A 27,466-nucleotide genomic window follows, 5' to 3' on the forward strand; every position below is an offset into this window, starting at 1 on the left:
CAGCAACATCTTGCAGGCTCTGCTCTTCTTTGGTTGTAGAACTGTTTCAGAATCAAGTGTCTTCTAGGCACGAAAGAATTCTCCTCTGGAAAACCCTATCATTAGCTGGAGTCCCAGGGATCACAGCTAGTAAGGGATGAGTCACTGTGTTGACCCTCTTCAAGTACTGAAGAGCGCTGCCTCCAAGAAGCCCAGCACCCACAGGCTAGTGCACACACCATACAGCCAGCACTGTAAGTCAGACCCAGTCCCGGCCTTAGTCCTGAACTAGCCACCCCTTCTCACTGTATGCTCAGTGCAGACATGCCTATCTTCCCAGCTTTACGTCCACCCTCCATCTTCACTTCTTGCTTTCCCGGATAAACACGGACTCCCTTCCTCCTGGCCGGTTTGGCCCCTTGGGTAAATTCAGTAGTTCCCCCTTATGCATGGTTTTGCTTTCCACCCTTTCAGCTGCCTGAAGTCAACTGCCCTCTGAAAATATTAAATGGGAAATTCCAGAAAAAAAAATCTGGTTTTAAATTGCACACCATTCTGAGTAGCATGATGAAATCTTGCGCTGCCCCGCTGTCCTGCGTGGGATCCATAAGCATCAGCATCATCTGCTTCTGGCATCCGAACACCAACACTCATAGCTCAGTGATCCAGGACCACCTGAAGCAGACAGATGATCCTCCTTCTTACTTACTGTCAGGCCAGCAGTCACCTGACCCTACAATGCCTACGTCATTCACCTCACTTCATCTCAGCACATACCATCTCACAGCATCACAAGGATAAGGATAGAACATTAAGATACTTTGAGAGAGACCACAGTCACGTTAACTTTTATCACAGTATAATTTTTCTATTTTATTATTGTTTTTAATCTCTTGTCTAATTTATACTTTATAATAGGTATGCATGTATAGGAAAAAACACCGTATACATAGGGTTCGGCGTCTCCCATGTTTTCAGGCATCCAGAGGGGTTCTTGGAACATACGCATGTTGAGGGGGACCGCTGTACTCCTCTGGACTCCCGTCCCTGCCTTCCTACTCCTGGGCTGGTTTGGTGCCCTGAGCAGACTCTCTAGGGCAGAGTCCCCTTCAGGCTCCTGTGGACATCATACTTACTCACACGACAAAATTTCAAACGTAACACACTAATGAATTAAGTTACATTTCATCTTCCCTGTCCTTTTTTCCCCTTCAGTTACCAAATTAGGCTAAAAGACCATCAATAAGAAAGCAACTACCAATTTTAAATGCCAAGTCATTTCTCTAGAAAAGACAGCACAATCACTCACGTGAATGACAGGATGAACTTTTCTGGTCATTTGGAAATCTCTCAGATCATTAGAACGAGAGGAACTCCATTACCAACCATACCCCATATACATGCAGAGTACTGATTTTTCACATTCAGTGTCTTTGACACCAATGATTTAATAAATTCAGCCATTACTGTGGTAAATATTTTTATTGTTAGTTTTATCAGAAATGTGTATATATGGACAATTTTTGATGCTTAATTTTATTAGAACCAGAACCATGCTTTCTAGAAGATCGTTCCTTCTAGAAAATCAAATTTCCAAGATTAGAGTGGAAGACAATGAGAAAACAGATTTCACTTTATTATTTACCTTTATCAAGTCATCCAAAGCACATCAATTCATTTATGTATTACTTTAACATTATAAAATAAATCATTCACTATTACTGTGAAAACATGAGCCAAAAACCTTGCATCTTTAATCTTCAAGTCAATCATCAACTTTTCTAAGATCTTTAAAGACATGAAAAATCATTTCAAATAACAGCACTCAAACACCATGTACATTTGTGAGGAGGTGTAACAGTCAACTTTAAGCCTCAGATTTTCCAGGTTTTAGCTGAAATAAGCCTTATTAGCTTCTTAGATTTTTGTCAGTCTTGTTTGGGGGCTTATTAGACCTTATTTTGCCTTATGAGACCTACACAGAGTACAATATTAAAATATGTTAATGGTCTATACTGAGAATATGGCATAAATGGGTTTATAACTCCTTAGGGACAGCAGTGGAACCACGACGCATCCTGCAAGCACAGGCGAGAGCCCTAGTCATCCCTGAGCTGGGCAGTTTCACACAGTCATTGTTTCTCTGAGGCCGAAGTCTGTGGTCTGATCTTCCTAGCAGCTTCCAGAACAGATGTCAGATTTACTTTGTCTCCAAATTCTTTTTCTCGGTGCTCAAGAAGGATGCCCTAAAAGGAAACAAGAGGCTGCATCAGGCCTTACTCTGAGAAACTCATGGTGCAGACTCTGAGTGCCAGCTGTCCGATAAGCCCTATGCTTGGGGCAGCAAGGAGCAGAGATCCAAATCAGGCTGGGCTCTGCCCTTGAGAAGTACAGGCTTTTGGGGAAGGTGGATCAGGAAGGCTCCCTCGAAATAATCTGGACTCTACATGCAGCACTTTGGGAGCAGGAAGTCAGGAGTGATTACTGTAACAGGGCGATCAAGGACGGCTTCACAGACAGTACAACGTGGACGGTGTAAGGAGAGGTGCAGGTAAAAGGACATCCCAGGCAGCAGAGCACAGGAGCTTGCCCAGAAAAGCCTGCTGGTATGGAAGTGGACTCCGTGGTCAGACTTTGATGGGCACTCAATGACGACCTGAAAAGGGTGACCCTCTCTCCAGCTTACCTACGACTCTTAGTGCATTTAGTGAAGCATAATGCACTAAGACATAGTATGCCCCAAAGTACCCTAACGTGGTAAAATAGATAAAATAATATGCTTGAGATCAGCATCAAGCAATCCTTGTTAAGAGTTCTCCGACACATGATAAATTAAACTGAATTTGAAAAGTAAACACTGTAAACATGTTCTTTGTACCATTATTCGTAAAGACTTTTAAAAAAAAGTACCACCACCCTGTGGGAAGGGTGATCTTCCACTACAGGGAAGGACATCAGGAAATTAAATTATATTTACTTGCTCATCAGAGCAGTTTGCAGACATTAGAAACACTGAGGAAGAACATATGATGACATGAGGAAATGTTCATGATATATTGTTAAGTTTAAAAAGAATATCTAATTTAGTAACATATCATTTTCTATAAAAAATAAAAGGCCCCTCAGTTCAGCTCTGTTTTAACAAGTTGACCCTGTTAACTGAGCTCTCCCCACCTCCATTTTCATATTTCCTACGTTGAAAGTGCATTATTTTAAAAGTATGCTTTAAAGTGGAGAAGGCAATGGCGACCCACTCCAATACTCTTGCCTGGAAAATCCCATGGACAGAGGAGCCCGGTAGGCTGCCATTTATAGGGTCGTACAGAGTCAGATACGACTGAAGTGACTTAGCAACAGCAGCATGCTTTAAAGATTATTACAAAGAAAATTCCTACTGAGTGGCACTTGGCACAGTGGAACTGCAAAAACTCTGCTCTCAAGAAACACGGAAGTGAGTCCTGAAGCTGGGCCAGCCTGGTCAACCTTCCACCAGGAAGGAAGAAGGCAGGAGCTCCAGGGGCACCAACAAAGTCAAACAACACACCCAGCAACATCAGAGTGAGCCAGCCAGGCTTAGGGAGCCTGTGAGCACCAGGTGAGTCACTGCCAGGCAAGAGGAGGCTGGCAGGGGAGCCAGGCCCTGCCCTGGGGCTGAGAGAGGCAGAGATAGGAAGAGAAGGAATCCTAGGAGTCCAGAGTGGGGAGAGGCTGAAGGATCCTAAGGAAGTGACCTGCTCAAGTGCAAGGGTACCTGGAAGGGATCTTTGGGAACCATCTGCAAGAGGAGCTATGGGCAAGGGAAGGGTGACGTCTCTGCAGCAGGAGAGATTCATTTCCTCTGTAGCACATACTAGCTGTGTATCTTTGGCTGAGTTATTTCATAGGCCCATTCTCTTACATGTATATGGGAATAAAAATACTGACTACCCCAGACTGACTGCAGAGAAGACATGAGATCATGTAGATGAGCATCTGGCACAAGGCAGGTACTCACTGGCAGTCCCTGTCACAGAGACACGTTGATACATTTACCAGAAAGGTAGCAAATAGGTTAATGTTATACCAGACACCAGATCATGCTAGATTCTCAGACAAGCAATTGCAGATACCCAAGGTTTAAAAGAAAAAGACTTGAAATACAGCTTAAAATTGAACGCTTTCTGGACAAATATCGTCGGACATCCTTTATGTGGAATCTAAAAAGAAACGATACAAAGGAACTTACCAAACAGAAAGAGACTCATAGATTTAGAGAATGAACTTACGGTTGTGCAGGTAGGGGGGTGGGTGGAAGGGATAATTAGGGAGTTTGGGATCAACATGTACACACTAATATATTTAAAATGGATAACCAACAAGGACCTACTGTATAGCATATGGAACTCTGCTCAATGTTATGTGATAGCCTGGATGGAAGGGGAGTCTGGGGGAGAATGTATATGTGTATGTATAGCTGAATCCTTTTGCTGTTCACCTGAAACTATTAATATCACAACACTGTTCATGCTTTCAAACTGTGGTGTTGGAGATGACTCTTGAGAGTCCCTTGGACTGCAAGGAGATCAAACCAGTCAATCCTAAAGGAAATCAATCCTGAATATTCACTGGAAGGACTGATGCTAAAGCTGAAGCTCCAATACTTTGGACACCTGATCCGAAGAGCCCACTCATTGGAAAAGACCCTGATGCTGGGAAAGATTGAAGGCAGGAGGAGAAGGGGACGACAGAGAATGAAATGGTTGGATGGCATCTCTGACTCAATGGACATGGGTTTGAGCAAGCTCTGGGAAATGGTGAAGGACAGAGAGGCCTAGTGTGCTGGAGTCCATGCAGTCACAGAGAGTCTGACATGACTGAGCGACTGAACAACAACTGTTAATCAGCTACACCCCAATACAAAATAAAAAGTTTTTTTAAAAAAAACTGACGGCTTTCTGTTCCCACTAGCTTATTCTTCCCTACCTGGTAAAAGTATACAGTTAGCAATGTCAGTAGGGATCTCCACCATGAAGACCAACCCTATCTTTTTGGTTGTGCCACGAGGCTTGCAGGATCTTAAGTTCCCCAACTAGGGACTGAACCTGTTTCCCCTGCAGTGGAAATACGGACTCCTAACCACTGGACTGTCAGGGAATTCCCAACCCTGTCTTTTCTACAGATGAGCCCAAGTATTAATGTCATGCCTGAAGTTGGCAAGACAGGCCTAGAGGTTTAGAAGTCAGACCCTGAGTCTCTGGGTCCTCCTGCCAGGCCCTCGAGCTGGCACCCACTGAACCCTGTCCTAGCTCTGTACATACTCAGCCTCTGCTGGCACTGCCCTGAGTCTGACATGGAACATCTACGCACCACCTCCTTGGCCCACAGAGTCCTCATCTCTCTGCACCTTCTCCCCTAGGCCCCTGTTTTGCATCCCCACGACTGGGACCCAAGCCAGAGTGTACAGAGAATTGTGCCCTGCCACCAGGACCCCCATGCGGAAAGCACCCCTCCCACCATAGCTCCCAGCTGCTCCCCCAACGAGGTCTGTTTCCATTCCTTCTCACCACTTTACTATCCATTCTCAATGACAGGGAACACTGCAAGGGAGCGCATTTTTCACAGAATAAAGACTTTGCTTTTGTTCTAACGTGGAAAACAGAACTCAACATCAGAAAACCTGGGTCCAGGCCCCCACAGTGCCGCTGAGGAGCTGTCCTCGTTGGTGCGCTCACTCGCCTGTCTCACAGGTTACTCACCTGCAAGGTTCACACTATGTTGTGATGTTACTGTGACGGGAGGGGGCTCCCGTGTGAGGTGCCAAGAGAGCAGGAGGGCGATACAGGACTACTTACCCCGCTTCCCCGTACTCATGCTCCCTGGCTTTCTGGAAGGAAGGCTGCGAGACTCCGATTAGGGAAAATCACCCTCCCGCCAACAGATCCCACCAACCAATCACCCTCCCACCAAGTGAATGCTAGGAATTTACCTGCTTTCCTGGTCCCATCACAAAGACTCCCCCAAGGATGAAGCCCTCGCCATCCAGGTTTCCAGAAAAGCCTCCATTCCAGGCCCGGAAGAAGTTTTGCCAGACGCCCAGACGGACAAATCCCATGAACACCATCTTCCGTTTTTGTGGGCCATAGAACTTTTTCTGCAGGATTGAGGAAGACAGACCCTGTGTGAGTAGCCCGTATGCCTGCCTTCCTGTCTTCTGCTGGTTCACACACTCCACCATGTGACATACACACAGCCCCTGCCCAAGAGCGCTCTAAACTGCCCGGGACCAAACAGAACCCTGTAGCTTGCAACTCTGACTCTAATCTCTTGCTACGGACGTACAGGCTTCTTGGGCCCGACCAACTGATAACAGTCCTCCACTCTGCAGAGCGGAGTGTAGGGGAAAGAATAAGGGCATAGTGAATTACGGGACAGGGGTTGGTGCTGGGCAACCCCTACAGGGTGGGGGACCCAGTGGAGTTTTTAGCTATTTTCAAGGCTCCCATTCCCAGGTCACAAGTCAGGAAGGGCTCAAGTAAAATCTGAAAGACAGTTTTTAAGGTTTTTTTTTTTTTCCACTCGTGCTCTGCTCAGAGGGCTGGGGGCAGCTGAAAGGGAGGCCAACTTCAGCTCCTGGCCAGACAGGCTTGGAGCCACCAAACTCTTCACGCATGAGCACCATCCCCAGCAGTCTGTGTCTGACTGGCTCACACCACACATACCTTTTCATCCAAGAAGATTTCTCCTTTGAAATAAGGCTGGAAGTCCTTAACTTCATTCTTGATGTGCTCCTTTACCACTGCATAGAGGGGGACGCCCAGCTCGTCCAACCTGGGCTTCAGGGAGGACAAATCTGCAGCCTCCTGCAGAAAAATGGAAAGGTCAGGGGCACGAACTCCTGGGACTCTGTGGCCAGCCAACACCATCTCCTACAGGCCCAGAGTGTAGGAAAGACAAATGCACCAAACACAGGAGGACAGACTCTCACGCCCACTGTACTCACACGATCAGCAAGACTGAAATCCCCGAGTTTCAGATCCAAGGCTGAGGGAGGCAGCGGAGTCACCACCTCCAGCCCTCGGCCATCCAGCAGGAATGCCAGCGGCTCCCCAAGAAGGAGACAGGTGGGTCTAATCTAAAAGTGTGGCCATGCTTCCCCAAGAAGGAGACAGGTGGGTCTAGTCTAAAAGTGTGGCCATGCTTCCCCAGGGGCCAAGGCTGCACCATAGGTGAGGCTGCCCACATCTGTACCAGTGACAATCCAGACACCTCATTTCAGTAAGCAAAGCCCTGTGCTGAACATCAGGAACATGGGAACTGGAGCTGGTACAGGACAGAGTACAGGGCTGACAGGCCTTGGGATTACCAAAGGAAAGTCAAGTATGGTGCTAATCCTAGGATAAGGTGAGTTCTTACATGAAGAGAAGCAGAGAATTAGACCCAAAAAAAAACCCTGGAATAAATAACAGACTGTGCCAGTGTTGGTCCTGGCTGGAAATGCCCCAGTCCTCATTTGCTAGGATCCCTTCCTATGAAAAGGTCCTCAAATGCACTCACCTCCCGACAGAGGAAGCAGCCTGGCCTCCGCACAGCCATAATCACAGCTCCATTCTTCTCCCAGAGCGCCTTCGCTTTAAAAGTTACTGCATCTGAGGAGAAGAAAAGAGAATTCAGTATCATTTCCTCTCGACTGCCGCCAACCTCTAAGCACCTCATAAACAGCACCAGGCCTAACAGAGGACCTGGAAACGTACTTCACACGTTGAGGAAAAATCAAACAGGAAACACAGACAGGCAATACTCATCTTTTGGAGGAAAATGAATCTAGTGTAAGACTCCTACTCCCTAACCAGAAGCCCCCTCCCCCATAAAAATCTAGTTGTGAACTTGAATATACCAAACTGGAATATTTCTAGAAAAGTAGTGTATTCCTTTGCTGGTCTTGGTGGACCTTGTAACAATGCTTTAGGGCTAATACATGGCCAAAACTTGAACGATATCTTGCACTTGGCCAAGAAAATGCCAACTCTGAAGGATTTAAAGAAATTAAATCAACTGAAATTTTTTTTAAAAAAATTTAACCTCAATATGTTAACTCCAGTGTTATCCACAGGAGAGGGTAGAAAATGCCCAACAAGGAGATGCTTTGGATAGCAGAGCGGTGCAGCTCAAGCCCGGCTCTGTTCAGATGGGGTCGCATCTAGGTGTGAGCCCAAGCAGGCTATGTCTCCTCCTTGAATCTTCCTTTCCCTATCTGTAAATGCAGATGCCTAGCAGCTCCACTTTGGGCCGCAGGGAGTATTAAAACATGGATATGAAAGAGCTCACTGCAGCATCTGTAATAGAGTCAGTGAGGGCTGAGTAAGCACTATCCCTTATTATTTCAGTGAGGAATCCATGTGCCTGTGAAATGTTACCTAGGAAAATAAAGGTGGGAGAGGGTTGAAATCAAATCATAAGGGAAATTCTGGGTTGAACATAGTGAAACAGAGCTCTCCGTCTGTAAAGCTTCTTAGTTCCTTACCAAGGGAACCTACATTATAAATCTGCAATCACAGTTCCTGCCTTCCCTTCACAGGCTTCCTCACTTACTGAACAGAACTGATGGTCTCCCTTTGAGGGGTCAACCTGGAGACCACCCAGTCAGTGAGCCCCGACTTGCAGCTAACTCTCATGCCCACTGAACCCACAGTATTGGCATGACTGAAACCCCCTGAGCTTCAGGTCCAAAGCCAAGAGCACAGGAAGGTAGCTGAGTCATCACATGTGGCTCTCAGCCATCCAGTAGGGCCTCCAGTGGGCTCCCCAAGAAGAGGGAGAGACAGGCGGGTCTATTCTAAAAATGTGACTGTGCTTCCCCGGGTGCCGTGACTGCACCACAGGTGAGGCTGCCCACATCTGTACCAGTGACAATTCAGATACCTCATTTCAGTAAGCAAAGCCCTGTGCTCACATCAGGAATCTGGAATTGGACACACAATATTTCTCAAATTTATTGGACTCAGGAGCTCCTGTTTTTGAAGATCCATGCCTGTGAGCATGTTAAGTCACTTCAGTCGGGTCTGACTCTTTGCAACCCTATGGACTGTAGCCCACCATGCTCCTCTGTCCATGGGATTCTCCAGGCAAGAATGCTGGAGTGAGCTGTCATGCCCTCCTCCAGGGGATCTTCCCGACCCAAGGATCAAACCCACGTCTCATGTCTCCTGCATTAGCAGGTGGATTCTTTACCACTAGCAGCACCTGGGAGGCCCCAGGTGCCTTGAATTCCTCAGGACACACTCTGGAAGATTTGGCTGAGTTGACTGTGGCGTAGTGTTACTAAATATTACGGAACAATCATCATTACATTTAGAGAGACAACATGAGAAAGTGAACAATGCTTTTGATAAGAAAAAGCTAAACTGTAAAAGTAATCATGTACACGGAGATCACAACTACATATTACAGCATGTACACCTGGAAAAAAATGTTCAAAAATTAAAAAGATCATTGTGTTAGGGTAATGGTAATTTAAATTTTAAATTATCAGCAATTTAAAAAGTGTTACTAAATTAAATTTTTTCTAATGTTACACTGCCTTCTCAGTGAAAATAAAAAGAAGGAACGACCTTAGAGAGAAAAAAAATAAGTAGGCCTGCATCCCAGTGCCCTGGAAAAGTACTGACGCTGGTGGGGTCACCACTTACCCTTCTCCATTGTTTTCAGGTCTATGTCCTCCAGATACTCCAATGCTGCTTTCTGGGGCTTGGCCAGAAACATGTCTGTGTTGGCCAGGAGCAGAGCCAAGGCAGCGACTCCTATGGCCCCCGCACCGATGGACCACATTCCCATGCTGAAGAAACTGGGATCCTGGAGGAAAGACATTTCTGGGGATTGAGAGGAAGGAAGAAGATGTTACTGCTCCCACAGGACAACTGTAACCTGATCTCTGGGACAGGGCTCCGGCTGGACAGCTAAGCAGGGTGCCAGAGGCCAAGGGAGGGGGAGCTGCAGCGTCAGAGATGGGACTGGACAAGGGCTGCTCTCAAGGGACCTGCCACCATGGGAGCCTGGGGGCTTACAATGGACACACGGAGGTTCCTGCCCCAGGGAGCTCACTTCCAGGTCAGGAGCCAGACAAGTGACAGCCTCTCTTGCTGCTCCCTCTCCCACGCCCAAAGCTGTCACCTCCTGGTCTGATGGTGTTCCTCCAGGCTGCAACCCCCAGCACTTCCCGCCCTCCTCCTCAATGCCTGTCAATGCCTTCTGTCCAGGAGTCACAGCTCCCACCTCCCTGGGGAGGGAGCAGCTTCTTGTGTAATTAGATTACTTAGAGTGCCAATCCCCTTATTGTCACCCTATCCTTCCTCCTCGCTGTGAACCCCTCCGACACAGAGAGACCAGTCCTCCTATTTCATCCAGCCCCCAACAGTGCCCAGCAGGGCCTCACTCAAGGCAGACAGGCAATCTGAGTACATTTCTCCCAACTGAGAAGACCTTTAAAACAGGCTCAAAGTGAAAACAAGCAAATAACAAAAAAGGACCGTTACATAAAACCATAGTTGACAACAAAGCGAATGTCCTCTAAATATCTACCACTTACTATATAGTTTAATAGAGACGGCTACTATTAATCTGACATTTCCCCGTGAACAGAACTACACAGATGTCTGCTGAAGGAACGGGGTCAGAGTCTGCGAGAGTAGGCATCGTGTAAGAAAACAGCATGGTGCTGGGGGGGGTTCTGTTTCAGAGGGCTGGGCAACAGGATGTCTGTGTCAGGCATGGGGCTCGGTGGTTGAAATGGAGGCGCAGGCAGGTCCTGTGGAATCTAGCCTCATCCTCAGCTCATGCTCAGGGGCTGCACTAGGGCTTCCTCTAGTTGAGAAGCCTTGTGCTTCTGGGTGCAAGCTCCTCGAAGCAACCCACCTCTATAAGAGTGGCAGATCCCCTATCCAGCCTTCTTTTCCTGACAACCACTTACAGCATCTGTCTTTCCATTTGGCCCACTGGCCATCCTAGGATCTGACTTGCACGGAGCCTTCCTCCCTAAGTATTAGCATGACTCTCTTTGCTAGGATCACTGGGCAACGTCCTGGGGTGTGTATCTATGTGTCTGTGTTACCGTGGCCCACCTGACCTCATCCCTCCTAACCAAAGACTTGATTCCCCCCGCAAGACTCTACTCAGGAGAGGACTTCTCCAAAGGTTTAAGCAAAGGCCCAGAAATTTGCGCATCACAGCCAAAGGAGGGGGCGGGGAGGGATCCACTGCCAAGAGGTGAGGTTGGGAATAACTTGGTAGTGATGGTTTTGGGCAGAAAAGGTAGGCCAGACTAGTGTTTAGGCCAGCCTGTGAAGTTCAGACTTGAGTTCAGACATAAAAGGGGACTTTCAGGCAGTGGGTGTGGGGTGTGAACTTGGAATAACCAATGAAAATAGCCTTTAAGAGGAATCTGGCATCTGTACCAGAGGGAAGAGGAAAAAGAAGGGGAGGCTGTATGTGTTATTGTGTGTGTGTTGGGGAAGGGACCGAGTGAGCTGGGAGAGAAGCATATCGTATAACCTCAAAATGCGCTCTCATGGGCTGGCAGCATTGGCACCAGGGAGAACTGCAGAATTTCCAGTCTTACCCCAGAACTAAGGAATCACAACCTGCATCTTCATCAGATCTGGCAGACAATTCACAGGCACATTGGAGTGTGAGACGCATTGTCTTAAAGCAAAGAATTCAGGTTTTGTGCTTGGCTGGACATAAGCCACAAAGTGCAGCTATGAAGGCAGGCTGGCCTTGGAGAGCTGGGCCTTCCTCAAGGGCCAGCTTCAGTTCCCTCAGTTCCCTGTGGGAGGGCAGCCACAGTGGCAATGAGAGTCAAAAGCCAGGACACGTCTCCACGCCTCTGCCCGGAATGTCCTGCCTCATTCATTCTGTCCTTTTAAGACTCAAACCCCTCTTCAGAGGCTTTCCTGGATGCTCCGCTTATCCCCACTTTCCCTCTAGAGGGGATTATTCTCCCCAGCCTGCGTCCACATTGCACCACGGTCCCTCTGATGTGTTCAACACACTCACTTGGACCTGTTTTCAAGTTGTCTCTGCTTTGACTCTGTTCCTCAATTTATCTCTGAATTCCCGGTGGACAGCACAGGGCCTGTTTGTGGTCCACAGTGGGTTTTTCATAAACGTGTGCTGAAATGAATTTGACAAGATTGAGTGATGGAAATGGTGATTTATGGACGACCAAAGCACTTGGGCCAAGCAGGAAAGAATGTTCCACAGGCTGACTTCCAATTTTTTTTTTACGTGGCAAAGTTATACATTACTGGATTATGGTTCATAGAACAATCAGGGGGAAAACCACAGCTCTCACCCACCTGCTATAAACAGGAGATTCTCCAGAGCGTGGTACAATTTCTGTACCTTGACGTATTTCCAAAGCCTCCCTGGACTCCTGATAAGTGTGTATGACTCAGATCCACACGGTACGGTCTCTGATCACAGATGTGATACAATTTCTGCGTCAGCTCACAAAGGCCAGCTTACACCTACCCTTCCAAAGGACTCGCTTCAATTCCTGGGACACATCATTGCATTTTGGGAAGCCCGGGGACCCTCACAGTCAGCTCTGCATGCTTCTAACACACCACTGCTGTTCCTGGAGACAAACAGGCTCCATCTCTCCACTGCCCATCAGTCATCACTGAGCCTGTTTGCTCCTGAGTACAAGGGAATCAGGCTCAAACAGACTCAACATTGATTTCCAAACATTCATTCAGCACTGATCTGTTTAATAAGTGGCAGTTTGGGAATTTTAACTAAATGATAAACAGTCCTCTAGGAGCTACAGGCCTACTACACCGGTAACAGAGTGGAAAGGTGAGGGAAAAAAAGGCGAGAGACAACACCTCCAGCAAGGTATCAACACCGGGCTAGGGCAGAGCAGGGAGGAAAACGCTTCTGTCTGGTCTGGGTAGCCACAGAAGCACCTAGAAGGAAGTGGCTTTGGAGAGACTCAGAGAGCAGGATGGAAGAGCTAGGCCAGGCTGGGGCTCAATAAGCCTGGGAAACAGCAGACTGGCTGGGTGTGGATATCCTACAGGCCCCTGACGCGCTACCTCAAGTTCATGAGCTGGAACACAAGACATGGGCTTCAAAACTCCCAGGAGCTTTGTTCAGCACCCCATCCGCACCTCTAGCTGTGATCCAGAAGTGTGAGCACAGGGTCACCCCTTTGGGGAGCTCCGCCCTCAACCTCAGGCCCCGAAGAACTAAGATGTGAGAGTGTTATCAGCACCAGAGGGGAGAGGCGGGCCTCTCCACGAACATATGCTCCCAGTGGGCCTCTAGCAGCTGGCCCTTCTGCCAGAGGGAAGTAGCGAAAATTGACTTCTACCTAGAGAGTGTATAGATTCACCTCCCAGCCAAGCGCCCCTAAGTTGCAAAACAATTCCCAACCCAACAAGCCTTGGAGCATGTGCCATGAATAACCTGAATCACAGCTATTTCCACTCACACAAAAAAAGCCTGGAGGTAGAGAGAAGCTTAATATCTGCATGGAACAATGCCTAATTACATGAACCCTAAGGCTACTAACTGGAGAGAGGGGGTGGCCGGTAAAGCAGCACTTACTTAGTGCCACCCAAAATGAGTGCCTCGATTTCACTCTCTCCAGTCTTCTGATGCACATAGTCTCCCGTTATGCAGCTGACAACACTCAAGTTTAGAGAAGTTCAGTACCTTCTTCCAGTCACAGAGCTAGTAGGCAGCAGTACTGTCTCCTGGATCCAGACCACTAAGACCCCAAATCTTTCTACTACCCAGGCCTCTCAAAGCGTTCACTGGAGGGGTTTCTGGAGGTCAAGGGGCCTGGTATCTTTTGTCTTAGAATTTTAAAAGATCAACTTATTTTTTCATTCATTACATACAGTCAAACAACATGTTGAAAGGAAATTCACCATGTGACAGAGGTCTCTTCTCTTTCCTCCCCTCTCTATCCCCCTTCTGTTAAGGAAAGGGTCAGTGCTTCTCTGAAAGATAATAGCGAGGCTGTTTACAGAAGAGCCGGCCCCCACCTGACACCACCAGAGTATTCGGTTGCCCACTGTGGGACTTACCTGATCCGGGCTCTCCCACAGAAGAAGGTGAAGCCTGATAAGACCACAAACAACAGCTGGGGCGGCTCAGAGTGGCAGCGCCGGGCTGGGATGCGCGTCGGGGCAGGAGACACAGCCGGGCTCCTGAGGCCCTGCTGGCTTGATCCCTCCCCCAGCCTCCTTTTCCTCAACTCTAAAATGAGGGGGTTGGACAAGGTGAATGGCAAAGCTTCTAAAACACCTAGTAACATCGCAAGATTCTTTCAGGAACAGCTCACTTTGGAGCCTGTGCATTCTGGGTTCCTGATCATAACCCTACCTTCACCCGCCTCCCGTCTCAAGTTCAGAGTATTTCTTCCCCGATGCCCAGAGCTTCACAAGGCACCTCCCCTCAAACACATATGGTCCCGTATACCCAACCTTTCAAACCTGGGAACCAGGCACTCACCATCCGCAGTGTGCACACCCCGGCTCCTGCTGACCCACTAGGAGTAGGCAGGGAGCAGGCGGCAGGGGAGGGCTGGAGGCGGGGCTCTGGAGTCCCGCCTTTGGCCCTAAGCTCGCTCACTCCATAGGCAGGACCAGGCCACCCAGAAACGCTGGGGCACCTTCAGCTGCCAATAGTCAATCTCCAGAAAACATCAATATGGACAGCTGCCAAGACCCCCTAGTCCTTCAAAATGCTGAGCAAATGTTGAGTCATTTGCAGTCATGCAGATTATAACATTTATCAAGTGCCAGCAGACTCCCTCTCCGCTTTCTGGAGCAGGCTAGTGAAGCAAAGTCCTTAACACAGCCCTTAACGCAGTCCTGGGGTCACAGTAACTGAAATAAAAGATGTCCCTTTCTCCATGGCTGCTTGTGTAACAAACAAGCCTGACTCCACGCTGGATCTATTCCTTTAGCTCTAACCCTTGTGCTCTGCGCTTAGTCAGCTGGTACCTACTGCACCTTTGTGAAAGAACATTGCCTAGAGCCTGAAATACACATGAAAATGTGTTCTCAAGGCTTTGATCTTTAAAAAGTTGCAGAACAGAAAATAACAATTGTCTTGTTGATGGTTTACAGGAACACTGTGACCAGACCTACTCTGACAGCTGCAAGAACAAAGAATACCTGCATCAAGAAATTTGCAAAAATCAGCCACGTCCCCTCCCCTTTCCATATAAAAGCAGCCTGAATTCTAACTCAGGTAACATGATTCTTTGCGACACCAGTCCACTTGTTTTCTTGGCCTAGTGGCTTTCTGAATAAAATCGCTATTCTTTCCCCTGACACCCTGTCTCTCGATTTACTGGCCTGTTGTGCGATGAGCAGTGCAAGTTAGGCAGACAGCTTCATCCTCCCCCCCACACCACTGAGGCCGCTTACCCACTGTCTCTTCTTCACCTCCCTCTGCCTTCTCTTCTTTTCCTGCCACTTCGAGATACCTCGAAACTCACACTCCGTGCCTCAGTGACCTCACCTATGGCCAGTGCTTCACCCACCACCTTGGGATTGACTTCCACGTTCCATGTGCTGCTCTGGACGCGAAGTTTCCACTTGAGAGTTATATAGTTTATCTCTGTGACCAAAAGCTGACATCCACTAAAGTCAGTTTCTCTTCCAGAGTTTCTTTTCCCCGGCTCAGTGGATGACACAAGCGTGGAGCCGACTGTGCAAGCCAGAAACTGAGACCTGCATTTTCTTCTTCATTCTCCCTCATCACCCACACAAAATCAGTCCGGAAGCTCTGTCCCTCCTATGCAATGGGCTCAGTACCTGCCCTCTTCTCACCTTCACTGCTGCTGTCCAGAGTGAAGCCCCTGTTACTCTGCACCTGGCCTCAGTAACTACAGATCTGAGGTTGGCTGGCTCCAGGCCCTCTTCTGCTTACTCTCTATGTAGTAGGCAGATCAACTGTTACACTCCCCACCCGGATCACATCCTTCCCTTGCTTTCAGGTTATCACTGTAAACAAACTCTGCAACCCACCGCCAGGGCCCTTCACAGTTCAGCTCAGGCCACCATTCTTGCCTCACTCCCAGCCATTTCAGCACCCTCCTTGGTCACTCAATGTGCAAGGACTATAACATGTCCTGTTAGGCCTCTGCACTGCAGCTCGTGTTGTTATCCAGAATGCCCTCCCCACCCAGGCCAGCTAGGTAAAGGCACAGCACATGTTAACACTTTCTCCCCGGAGCCTTTCCTGAAGGTCTTGACAACTGGCTGCTTCCTCACCTCTGGTCAGACCCCATGCATGTGTGCAAACACACACGTACCTTTTGCACACTGCACAAGCAGATGGACTTCATGTATTTAGTTATTTACATGTCTATCTACACAATATGGGGGATCAGTCTGAGGGTAGGAGCTGCCATCTTTTTCCATTCCTGCAAATTCAGCATTTAACATAAATCCTGTCAATTACTAGGCATTAAATGTCTGGATGCAATGATCTCAGTTTTACCCTTTGAACTCCACAGTGAGGCAGAGTTGAAACTACTTTGTAGCTTGTTTGACCTTAAAGAAAACACCTGAGCCTGGGGCTTAGGTGACCTTAGGTGGGTTCCTAGCTCCTGTGCTCATTGGTAGGGTGATCTCACGCAAGCTGTGAAAACGCTCTGGGCCTGGGTCTCCTCATCCATACACAGGAGGGAACTGAACAAATTTATGAGGTTGTCTCAGTTCAGCCATCCAAAGACTCTGAAGTACTGCATGACTGCACCTCCAGGGTTCTGACATCCAGAAAGTTATGGGGACATGTGCCACTACTGCTCCCCTGCTGGGTGTGTACAGCCTCACCCTCCGCTTCCCCAGGCCTCATTCTGCCTGTTCAAGGAGCTGCCTCTGGGCAGGAACTGATAAAAGTCTTACTAAAACAAGGTATCAGCACTGGGTGGGTTAATTCATGCCCGAAACAAGTAGGGACAGCATCATATTCCAAGCATTAAGGGTACACCTGCCCAGCCAAGCCCCACCCAGGGGATCTTCCTACTCAGAATGAGCTGGCTTGAGGCAGAGACAGGGCAGGAGGAAGAAAGGGGTCCTCAGGAAGACAGAAGAAACTAGGAGGCTGGAAAGCTTGCTTCCTCTTCTTTCCTTTGCTCTCGCTAATGCATGTTCCTTCAGAGTTCTAGTTCGGCCTCTCTAAGTAAAAGAAGAAATTAAGGCCCAGAGATGGAACGAGCTAGTCCCAGGTCACTTCTGGGGAAGACTAGTGACTGTGCTGGGTCTCAGGGCTCCCAACTCCCAGTTCATGGCTATTTAGCTTGCACTGGACACACATGCAGAGGCTGGGGCAGTGTGGGGCTCAGGAAAGGGGCCCGTAGGTCCTCAAGCCGGCTCACTAGTCTGAAGAAGGCTGAAAACAAAACTGCTCCTGAACAGAGCCTGGGAAATCATGTGGCTAGAGAGAGCACTAATCTCTCCCAAGTTTAGTGCTTTGCAAGCAGTTTATAATTCAAATGTTTTCTTGAGGGTCACATTGCCCATTCTTGGCTGAGAAGCCATTCTGTACCTCTCCTCCCTACAGTCACAAGGTCCTCTCAATTCTGGATGATAAAAAGATAGCCTCAAAAATGACCATTTAGCAGCCTGGTGTCATGGCACCTAAGGCCCCAGGAGCAACAGGGGATGCACTCCCACCCACCCTTGCCATCAACCACCAGGGAACTAGCCAGGTGCAAGGAGCTCTCACCTACTTGCCTCAGTCTCCAACTTCCTGCTCTGCTCCTTGGGATGACTGTCTCCCAGATGCCAGATTCAAAAAGTTCTGATTAGATGCTGAATGCAGAACAAGAGGACATCTCAATTACTGGGAAACTGGCCAGTGTAAGGAATGTGAGGACTGGGAGACATCTTTCCCTCTCATCAGTATCCTGAGGCTTCTCCCAACCCCTGCCCTGCAAAACCCCTGGCCATTCTGCCCTCTGCCTGCATAGCCTCCAGTCTGGGCTCAGTTATATGAGTGTGGATGGGAAGGCAAGCGCAATCCATGAAAGACACTGGGCTTCAGGACAAAAATCCTATTTCTTACTCTCTGATTCTGAGAGTTCACCTTGTCCCTCTGAACCTCAGTGCTTCTTTAAAACAAGGGCACTTTCAGGAAGAAAATATGAGAAGAGCGATGAGGAATGAATTGCCAGACAGCACTATTCTCTTCTTTGCAGGGCTCAGCTTCACTCATTCTCCTACAAAGGCAGGAGAAGTGAAGCAGAACAGACACCAAACACTGAACAGCTGCTCCCGCTGTATCAGTGCAGGCCTGCCTCCTGGGCCTAAGCTCTGGGTCTGGAGGGAACCCTGGCTTTTCTCTGGCCCCTCTGCCCACTCTACAATGCACACTCCAGGCTGCCTTTCTACAGCCCGCCAGCAACAGAAAAGGCAAAGGGCCCTGCCCAGCTGTAATCTCCCTGGGCCAGAGGCTACTGAGCTCAGGGGTGAGGCTGGTTCCCTCCAGACAGTTCTTGCCACACACACCTCAGCAGAGGGGCATTTGGAGTGTTTCTGCTCAACATTTCACAAAAAGGCAAGTACCCAGCTGGCAGGAGAGCTGCCTTATTTCTGGGACACTAACAGATCCTGGGGCTTCAAGCCCCAGAATTCCAGTCCTCACCAGACTTTCCAAGCACTCTTTAAGTGACAGGAGCAGATAAAGTAAGAAATGTCTTCGTTCACCTCAGGAACACTGAGATCTCAAATAAATGGCATGCCTTTATAAAGAAGGGCAAGATAAGAAGGTTCACACCAAGAATAACTCAAACCTAATTCAAATTGCTGCAAGCTGTAAGAACCTGGACAAGGCTCTGTATTAGTAAAACAGGAAGGATTCCCAAATTACAAAAGGTAACCTACAGAGTTACCTTCAGTTCTAGAAGTATTAAATGTATGCATGGTGCTTTGTAAGCTACCTTACAAAGAGTGACAGAATGTGAGGTGTAATTCTTACTCATTTCTAGATTAGTCAGTGATTGCCCCTAAAATGTTGTTTGTACATGTACATGAGATGGAGGGTTCCTAAGGGCTGGATACGTTCCAAGGAGACAGGGTTTCTCATCTGCCTGACTGAGTCAAAACAGGAGCATCCGAGACTTCCCAAGCTGGCTCCCGGACAAGGCTTAGCTAAATAAATCCGAAGTAATTATTTTCTGTTTTTAATCATCTGCCAAGTTCAAAGGAAAATACATTAAAAAAAAAAACTAAACGGAGGGGTAGGGAGCTGAGTTGTGGAAACAGCCTCGTGTGCAAAGGAAAAGAAGCCCAGAGTCAGCTGGGGCTGAACCCCAAGCTGGCTTCTGGGCTCTCTGGAGGTGCTGTCTCCCAAAGACCCTGCGCAGGCTGGGCCTTAACCACCCTCTCCAACTGCTTCAGCTCTGATCCCTTCAACAACTTCGAGGTGTGACTGTCTGATCATCAGTGCCTTGACTTTTCATTACCAGACTTCAGCACAGTGTTTTAAAATCCGTACGGTTGGGCTCTTTTCAAAGCTGCCTTTGTGGGAGGGAGGCAAAACGGGTGCCTCTGAGATAATGAAAAAAGCGAGAAACCGCTACCCCATAAAACACAGAGCCCCACACGACCAGGTTCTTGGCTTCCACCTGCACACTGCCAGCTGGTCCGCCCGCCACCCTCTGGGAAACAACCCCAGGCTCATCCTGGCTCGGCCCCACAGGACAGACGCGCCAGGATAGAGTCCGTTTCTCAGTTCTTTGTTCCAATAATCTAGGCAGACCAGTGCCATCAGCCTCTCTCAAAGCCTGGGGGCGGTGAAAAGGGTGATTTTTGGCCCAACGGATCAGCGCCGGTCCCGAAACCTGGTTTTCTGACCGCAAACGCTGGGGTTTCTTCGCGGAGCGCGGGGCACTGGGGTGGGAGGGCAGTCTTCCTCCGCGGGAGTGGGGGCCGCCTCGGGCTCAGCAGGTGCGGCCGCAGCCGGCCGGCTCGGAAGCAGCTTCCCGCGGGCCCCGAAGCTGATCCCCGGGCGGACCTAACGAGTCCGGCATCCAGGGAACCTGCACCCGCCAACCGGCCTCGCTAGCCCCGTCCTACCTCAGTTTCCTCACTTGCCTCCGCAGACGCCACGAGCCTCGCAGAGCCCCAGCGAGCCGCACGTACGACTCTTGCTCCCGGCCTCGCGCCTCCTCTAGCGTACGAGGCCGGGTGGGCTGACTGATAAACCTCTGGGGCCCCAGGGGTCCCAGGGTGGACCCCGCGCCTGCGCAGGCTCGCGCCTGCGCCGCCGCGCGCGCCACGCCCACGTGACCCGCCCCGCCCACCGCGGCTCAGTGCCTGCCGCGCTGCGGCGCTGTCCCGCACTCCGACCGCGCGTCCAGCCCTGTGTGGCTCTTGAGACACGCTCTCCTACGGCCCCTCGTTCTCATAGCTCCAGTTTAGCTCAGTCCTTCGCTAGCGATGACCCTAGACTCCTGACTCATTTGTCAGGAGCGGCTTCTGGAGCAAAAGGAGGCTCTCGACTGCCCTATTTGATCTGGAAGCCCTGTAGCCCGAGGACAGCCCCTTTCAGTCAGTTCAGTCGCTCGGTCGTGTCCGACTTTTTGCGACCCCATGGGCTGCAGCACGCCAGGCCTCCCTGTCCATCCCCAGCTCCGGGAGTTTACTCAAACTCATGTCCATGGAGTCTGTGATGCTCTCCAACCATCTCATCCTCTGTCTTCCCCTTCTCCTCCTGCCTTCAATCTTTCCCAGCATCAGGGTCTTTTCCAATGAATCAGTTCTTTGCATCAGGTGGCCAAAGTATTAGAGTTTCAGTCCTCACCGTTTTTGAGCAGTTAATTTTTCAAGGCTTTTCTGCCTTTGGGGGTTATTTCTTTTGTATAGGGAGTGAGAAGCTTTAGGTCGGACGCATTGTGGTGAGTGTCCCTTCAAGCTTTAGAAGCAAATTCACAATTGCCAGCCTCTGACCCCCACCCCACAACCTCATTCACCTTTGGAGTGCTGTGGTGGTGAGTGGCGGCCTGGAGCACTGGCTCCTGGGATGTTGCCAGACTTCACAGATTCTGAAGTCAGGGTCTAGTCTGACCCAAAGGATTCTTCCATACATTCGTTTACCTATTATGTGTTAAACGTTCACAATATTTTATAAAAGTCCGCGATTGAGAGAACACCTTTTCAAAGATAGGACGACACTTAAAGTATCACTGGGACAACTGATCAGTCACAAGGTAGCGTGCAATGAAAGAGCATAGCAGGGCTGACACACCCACTGCCTTTTGCCCCGTGAGTTCGCCTGGCACTGCCTACTGGTGTGCAAAGTCCAGAAGTCTGGTTCATCTTCCCAACCTTCCCAGTTCAGACTCTAAGTATCTTGTAAATTTATGGGGCATTTAATTCTATGGTCCCCAACCTTTTTGGCACCAGAGACTTTCATGGAAGACAAATTTTCCGCAGATGTGGGGATGGGGTGGTGGTGGTTTCAGGATGATTCAAGCACATTACTTTTGTTGTGCACTTTATTTCTATTATTGAAGGAAATGGCAACCCACTCCAGTATTCTTGTCTGGAAAATCCCATAGACAGAGGAGCCTGGCAGGCTACAGTCCATGGGGTTGCAAAGAGTCAGACAGGACTGAGCAACTTCACTTATTTCTATTATTACTATATCAGTCCCACCTCAGATCGTCAGATCCTGGAAGATGGAGATCCTTGCTTTAAGAGACCTGCCCTTCAGCAGATGGTGAATTCCTTTTCTTCATCTTTAGGAACCCAGAGCCTGGCCCAAGGCCAGCAGGGAGGTATAGATGGGAAGTGTTGTAAAAGAGAGGGTGTTTCTAGGTTAGAGGTGAGAGCAATCCGTTTGAGTGATCTTGCCGATTTCTTGCAGGAGTAGATATTTGAAGGCCTGAAAATATTTGATATGATTTGGTACAATGTAAGTGTAGTCATAAGAAGACAGTTTACCCCCAGAGGGCCTTTCTCACTCCTGTTAATAAATACCTTCTTACCCCATGAAGGGGAAAGGGAAAAGGCTTATTCTAGCCATCCTGAAATAGGAAATTTAGTCAACAGGGAGAAAGGTTGCAGGGAAGAAGAGCCACTTAGAACAAAACAGGAAACCATTTCTCTTGGGTATGGGTCCCTGGAGACTGACCATTAATGACAGAACCATCCAGGGGCTGTGGGTATCAGAATCCTGAGGTGGAAGGCTCCCTGAGGCTGCAGCTCTGGATAATTACCAAATGCAAAAAGCCAGGATTATATTTATACTTTTTTAGCATTCCAAAGCTCTGGATTTCAAAAGCCAAGCTAGATCTGATAGCTAATTAACACACCCCTCACACTCCCGACTGGTCCAAGAAGGCACAGGCTGAACTCATTAAAAAGTGGTCATCAGACCAGAAGAATAAATTGTGAGGCACAGGAAAACTCACAAAACTCAAGGATTAAAAACAAAAACACCAATACCAATCTGCCAAGCTTCAAAGAGAAAAGTAGTTCTGGTGTCCTGAAGACCATGAAATAACCTAGATTTTGAATTTAGGGGAATAGAACTGAAGGTTGACCAGGAGCTTTGTGACAACTTAGCTGTGTTACCCTCTTGATAGGGGCGGGGAAGCTGTTCTGTCCTTCACAAATCCCCTGGAGCAGGCAGAAAACATTGCTAACAGGAGGCAGAGATTTGTAAGTAAAAATTGGTGATTCTTTCAGTGTCACAGCCACCTGTAGACTGACCTGTCTTCATCTGTTCACTCAGCAGTAATCCGGGCCAACAGCATAACATGATTCTTTAAGTTGCTGGTCCTGCCGAGTGTCTGGCTCATTGGGAACAGTTCTGGAAGCAGCTAGCATCAACATGAAAGTAAAGTAAAAATGGGTGCTTGATTTCATCTTCTCAGGCCAGGTTCTCATTCTGTGGATGCATAAAAGTCAAATCAAGATCTGGAAACAAGTATGAACCACAGAAACAGATGTGCGTGGATCAGCTCCAGCTATCTTTCTACTTGCCAATATCTCCAAATTCCACTCTTCCTTATTTTTTAAAAAGCATTATAAAGACGCTCTTCCTCCACAGTGTGCCTCACGCAAAACCTCTCTGCAGCCCTCAGTAGACAATACCTGGTTCACCAGATGGATCAATGACTAACCCAGAGCTGGATGGTATGCTCGATCATTCTGTCCCTCGGTTGAAGAAGCAGGGCTGCCTTGAGTGTCCTCACTTATTATATTTGCTCCATCCACATTTATTCAATTAGAAAGCTTTAGTTCTAAAGCTTGTTTCTAAAGCAAGTAACAGAAACCGAACACGCTGCCCTGAGGTGCTCCTGTGGTTCAATATAGTCATCAAGTATCCAGGTCTTTTTGCTTCTTTGCTCTGTTAGCCATGTGTTGGTTCATGTTAAGTCTGTTTCCTCTTATGGTCAAAGGATGCTTTCCAAGACCCAGCATGAGGAGGGGCCAGTTAGACTAAGAAGGGAACAGAGTCGAGAGCCTCACTCTGATTGGCCAGTCAGAGTAGACAAGGTATTTCTGTGCTCTGATTGGTCTAAGTCTGGGTTAGTGCCTATCTCATACATCACTGCATGCACACTTTAAAGAATAAATAGAAGTGAAATTAATGTGTTAAGGTATTCCTAAAACATCTTCACATCAAAAGTTTAACTCTTCTGCATTTTTAGACTCAGAATCATTGATGTCTGCATTTGTCACAGAGGAGGGAATGGCAAACCACTTCAGTATTCTTGCCTTGCGAACCCCATGAACAGTATGAAAAGGCAAAATGATAGGACACTGAAAGATGAACTCCTCAGGTCAGTAGGTGCCCAATATGTTAGTGGAGATGAGTGGAGAAATAACTCCAGAAAGAATGAAGGGATGGAACCAAAGCAAAAACAACACCCAGCTGTGGATGGGACTGGTGATAGAAGCAAGGTTCAATGCTATAAAGAGCAATACTGCATAGGAACCTGGAATGTTAGGTCAATGAATCAAGGCAAATTGGAAGTAGTCAAACAGGAGATGGCCAGAGTGAACATCGACATTCTAGGAATCAGCGAACTAAGATGGACTGGAATGGGTGAATTTAACTCAGATAACCATTATATCTACTACTGTGGGCAGGAATCCCTTAGAAGAAATGGAGTAGCCCTCATAGTCAACATAAAAGTCTAAAATGCAGTACTTGCATTTTGGATGCAATCTCAAAAACAACAGGATGATCTCTGTTTGTTTCCAAAGCAAGCCATTCAGTATCACAATAATCCAAGTCTATGCCCAACCAGTAATGCTGAAGAAGCTGAAGTTGAACGTTTCTGTGATGACCTACAAGACCTTCTAGAACTAACACCCAAAAGAGATGTCATTTTCATTATAGGGGACTGGAATGCAAAAGTAGGAAGTCAAGAAATAACTGGAGTAACAGGCAAATTTGGCCTTGGAGTACAGAATGAAGCAGGGCAAAGGCTAATAGACTTCTGCCAAGAGAACACACTGGTCATAGCAAACACCCTCTTCCAACAACACAAAAGAAGACTCTACACATGGACATCACCAGATAGCCAATGCTGAAATCAGATTGATTATATTCTTTGCAGCCAAAGATGGAGAAGCTCTATACAGTCAGCATAAACAAGACTGAGAACTGACTGTGGCTCAGATCATGAATTCCTTTATTGCCAAATTCAGACTTAAATTGAAGAAAGTGGGGAAAACCATAAACCATTCAGGTATGACCTAAATCAAATCCTTTATGATTATACAGCGGAAGTGAGAAATATATTTAAGGGACTAAATCTGATAGACAGACAGAGGTTCGTGACATTGTACAGGGGACAGGAATCAAGACCATCCCCAAGAAAAAGAAATGCAAAAAAGCAAAGTGGCTGTCTGAGGAGGCCTTACAAATAGCTGTGAAAAGAAGAGAAGTGAAAAGCAAAGGAGAAAAGGAAAGATATATCCACTTGAATGCAGAGTTCCAAAGAATAGCAAGGAGAGATAAGAGAGCCTTCCTCAGCAATCAATGCAAAGAAATAGAGGAAAACGATAGAATGGGAAAGACTAGAGGTCTCTTCAAGAAAATAAGAGATACCAAGGGAACATTTCATGAAAAGATGGGCTCAATAAAGGATAGAAATGGTATGGACCTAACAGAAACAGAAGATATTAAGAAGAGGTGGCAAGAATACACAGAAGAACTGTACAAAAAAGATCTTTCCGACCCAGATAATTACGATGGTGTGGTCATTCACACTCACCTAGAGCCAGACATCCTAGAATGTGAAACCAAGTGGGCCTTAAGAAGCATCACTACAAACAAAGCTAGTGGAGGCGATGGAATTCCAGCTGAGCTGTATCAAATCCTGAAGATGATGCTGTGAAAGTGCTGCACTCAATACGCCAGCAAATTTGGAAAACTCAGCAGTGGCCACAGGACTGGAAAAGGTCAGTTTTCATTCCAGTCCCAAAGAAAGGCAATGCCAAACAATGCTCAAACTACCGCACAATTGCACTCATCTCACATGCTAGTAAAGTAATGCTCAAAATTCTCCAAGCCTGGCTTCAGCAATACGTGAACCATGAACTTCCAGATGTTCAAGCTGGCTTTAGAAAAGGCAGAGGAACCAGAGATCAAATTGCCAACATCTGCTAGATCATGGAAAAAGCAAGGGAGTTCCAGAAAAACATCTACTTCTGCTTTATTGACTATCCAAAGCCTTTGACTGTGTGGATCACAATAAACTGTGGAAAATTCTGAAAGAGATGGGCATACCAGATCACCTGACCTGTCTCTTGAGAAACCTGTATGTAGGTCAGGAAGCAACAGTTAGAACTGGACATGGAACAACAGACTGGTTCCAAATAGGAAAAGGAGTACATCAAGGCTGTATATTGTCCTCTGCTTATTTAACTTATATGCAGAGTACATCATGAGAAACGCTGGGCTGGAGGAAGCACAAGCTGGAATCAAGATTGCTGGGAGAAATATCAATAACCTCAGATATGCAGATGACACCACCATTATGGCAGAAAGTGAAGAAGAACTAAAGAGCCTGTTGATGAAAGTGAAAGAGGAGAGTGAAAAAGTTGGCCTAAAGCTCAACATTCAGAAAACTAAGGTCATGGCATTTAGTCCTATCACTTCATGGAAAATAATAAATGGGGAAACAGTGGAAAGAGTGGCTGACTTTATTTTTCCGGGCTCCAAAATCACTGCAGATGTTGATTGCAGCCATGAAATTAAAAGACGCTTACTCCTTGGAAGGAAAGTTATGGCCAATCTATACAGCATATTAAAAAGCAGAGACATCACTTTGCCAACAAAGGTCTGCCTAATCAAGGCTATGGTTTTTCCAGTGGTCATATATGGATGTGAGAGTTGGACTATAAAGAAAGCTGAGCACCAAAGAATTGATGCTTTTGAACTGTGTTGTTGGAGAAGACTCTTGAGAATCCCTTGGACTGCAAGGAGATCCAACCAGTCCATCCTAAAGGAGGTGAGTCCTGGGTGTTCATTGGAAGGACTGATGTTGAAGCTGAAACTCCAATACTTTGGCCACCTGATGCAAAGAGCTGACTCATTTGAAAAGACCCTGATGCTGGGAGGGATTGAGGGCAGGAGGAGAAGGGGGCGACAGAGGATGAGATGGCTGGATGGCCTCACCGAGTCAATGGACATGGGTTTGGGTGGACTCCGGGAGTTGGTGATGGACAGGGAGGCCTGGAGTGCTGTGGTTCATGGGGTCGCAAAGAGTCGGACACGACTGAGCGACTGAGCTGAGCTGATTACACTTGAGCTATTAGAAACACTGATGATGCAGCATTTCTTAAAAACAGTTCCTCTACTGTCTTCTGCTCAAAATCAACAGGAAGTTTTGATAAACAGATGTTTTACATCTTAATGGCAGTCCTTCAAAACACATGAATTGTGATAACAATCTCTTATTGCTTTGGAATTTCTTTTATCTATATCAAGATATTTGGGGAATTTTCCTTTGCTTTATAATCCTTTGACATGTATCTTGTGAAATATAATAGACTTCATATGTGTGTGAGAGGTGACTGGGGGATAGGTTTATTTCTTGGCTCTATGAACCTCATATTTTGATTGTTGTTTTGCAGGAAAACAGAAAAATGAAGTCATTCCTTTGATAACAAAATTTCCTTTACTAATATAAATTTATTTTTCACTTGCTATTTCCATGAGTTTCTGTGTCACAATGACTTTTTCACTTTAGTGCCAAATCACTATGTAATCTCTTAGAAGGTTTTTATACAGCAATTAAACTCAACTCATGGAAGATAAATAATGTGCATTTGTAACTCAATGCAGCTTAACTAATATAACATCCAAGTTTTATAAGGAAACATAAATGTCTGAAGTGAAGTGAAGTGAAAGTCATTCAGTCATGTCCGACTCTTTGCAACCTCATGGACTATACAGTCCATGGAATTCTCCAGGCCAGAATACTGGAGTGGGTAGCCTTTACCTTCTCCAGGAAATCTTC

The 27,466-nt window shown here is 47.4% G+C and overlaps 1 protein-coding gene across 2 annotated transcripts; it reads right to left on the reverse strand.

Annotated features, from left to right (window-relative positions):
* Positions 1 to 1,009: 1,009 nt before the first annotated feature.
* Positions 1,010 to 20,204, reverse strand: PRXL2A (peroxiredoxin like 2A). Of its 2 annotated transcripts, none has more exons than XM_068982345.1 (6): positions 20,058 to 20,204; positions 9,645 to 9,807; positions 7,513 to 7,604; positions 6,678 to 6,818; positions 5,945 to 6,109; positions 1,010 to 2,225 (listed from the first exon to the last, which is right to left on the reverse strand). In XM_068982345.1, exons 2-6 carry the CDS (start codon positions 9,787 to 9,789, stop codon positions 2,112 to 2,114), a joined length of 657 nt encoding a protein of 218 aa, XP_068838446.1. In that variant the 5' UTR covers positions 9,790 to 9,807; positions 20,058 to 20,204; the 3' UTR covers positions 1,010 to 2,111. The 2 variants fall into 2 exon arrangements, with proteins under 2 accessions (XP_068838446.1, XP_068838445.1); XM_068982344.1 differs by having other exon boundaries at positions 9,645 to 9,824; positions 20,058 to 20,180.
* Between the last annotated feature and the right edge of the window lie 7,262 nt (positions 20,205 to 27,466).

Source organism: Capricornis sumatraensis, chromosome 10 (genome assembly GCF_032405125.1).
Source record: "Capricornis sumatraensis isolate serow.1 chromosome 10, serow.2, whole genome shotgun sequence".
In the NCBI taxonomy this organism is placed as follows: Eukaryota; Metazoa; Chordata; class Mammalia; order Artiodactyla; family Bovidae; genus Capricornis; species Capricornis sumatraensis.

Excerpts from the sequence above, each read along its gene's own strand:
- PRXL2A (XM_068982344.1), bottom strand. The coding sequence starts at position 9,822 with ATGTCTTTCCTCCAGGATCCCAGTTTCTTCAGCATGGGAATGTGGTCC. Across the intron at positions 7,605-9,644 it reads CCTGAAAACAATGGAGAAGG|ATGCAGTAACTTTTAAAGCG; the intron begins GTAAGTGGTGAC and ends TCTTCTCCTCAG. Across the intron at positions 2,226-5,944 it reads TGATGGGACCAGGAAAGCAG|GGCATCCTTCTTGAGCACCG; the intron begins GTAAATTCCTAG and ends GTTTCCTTTTAG.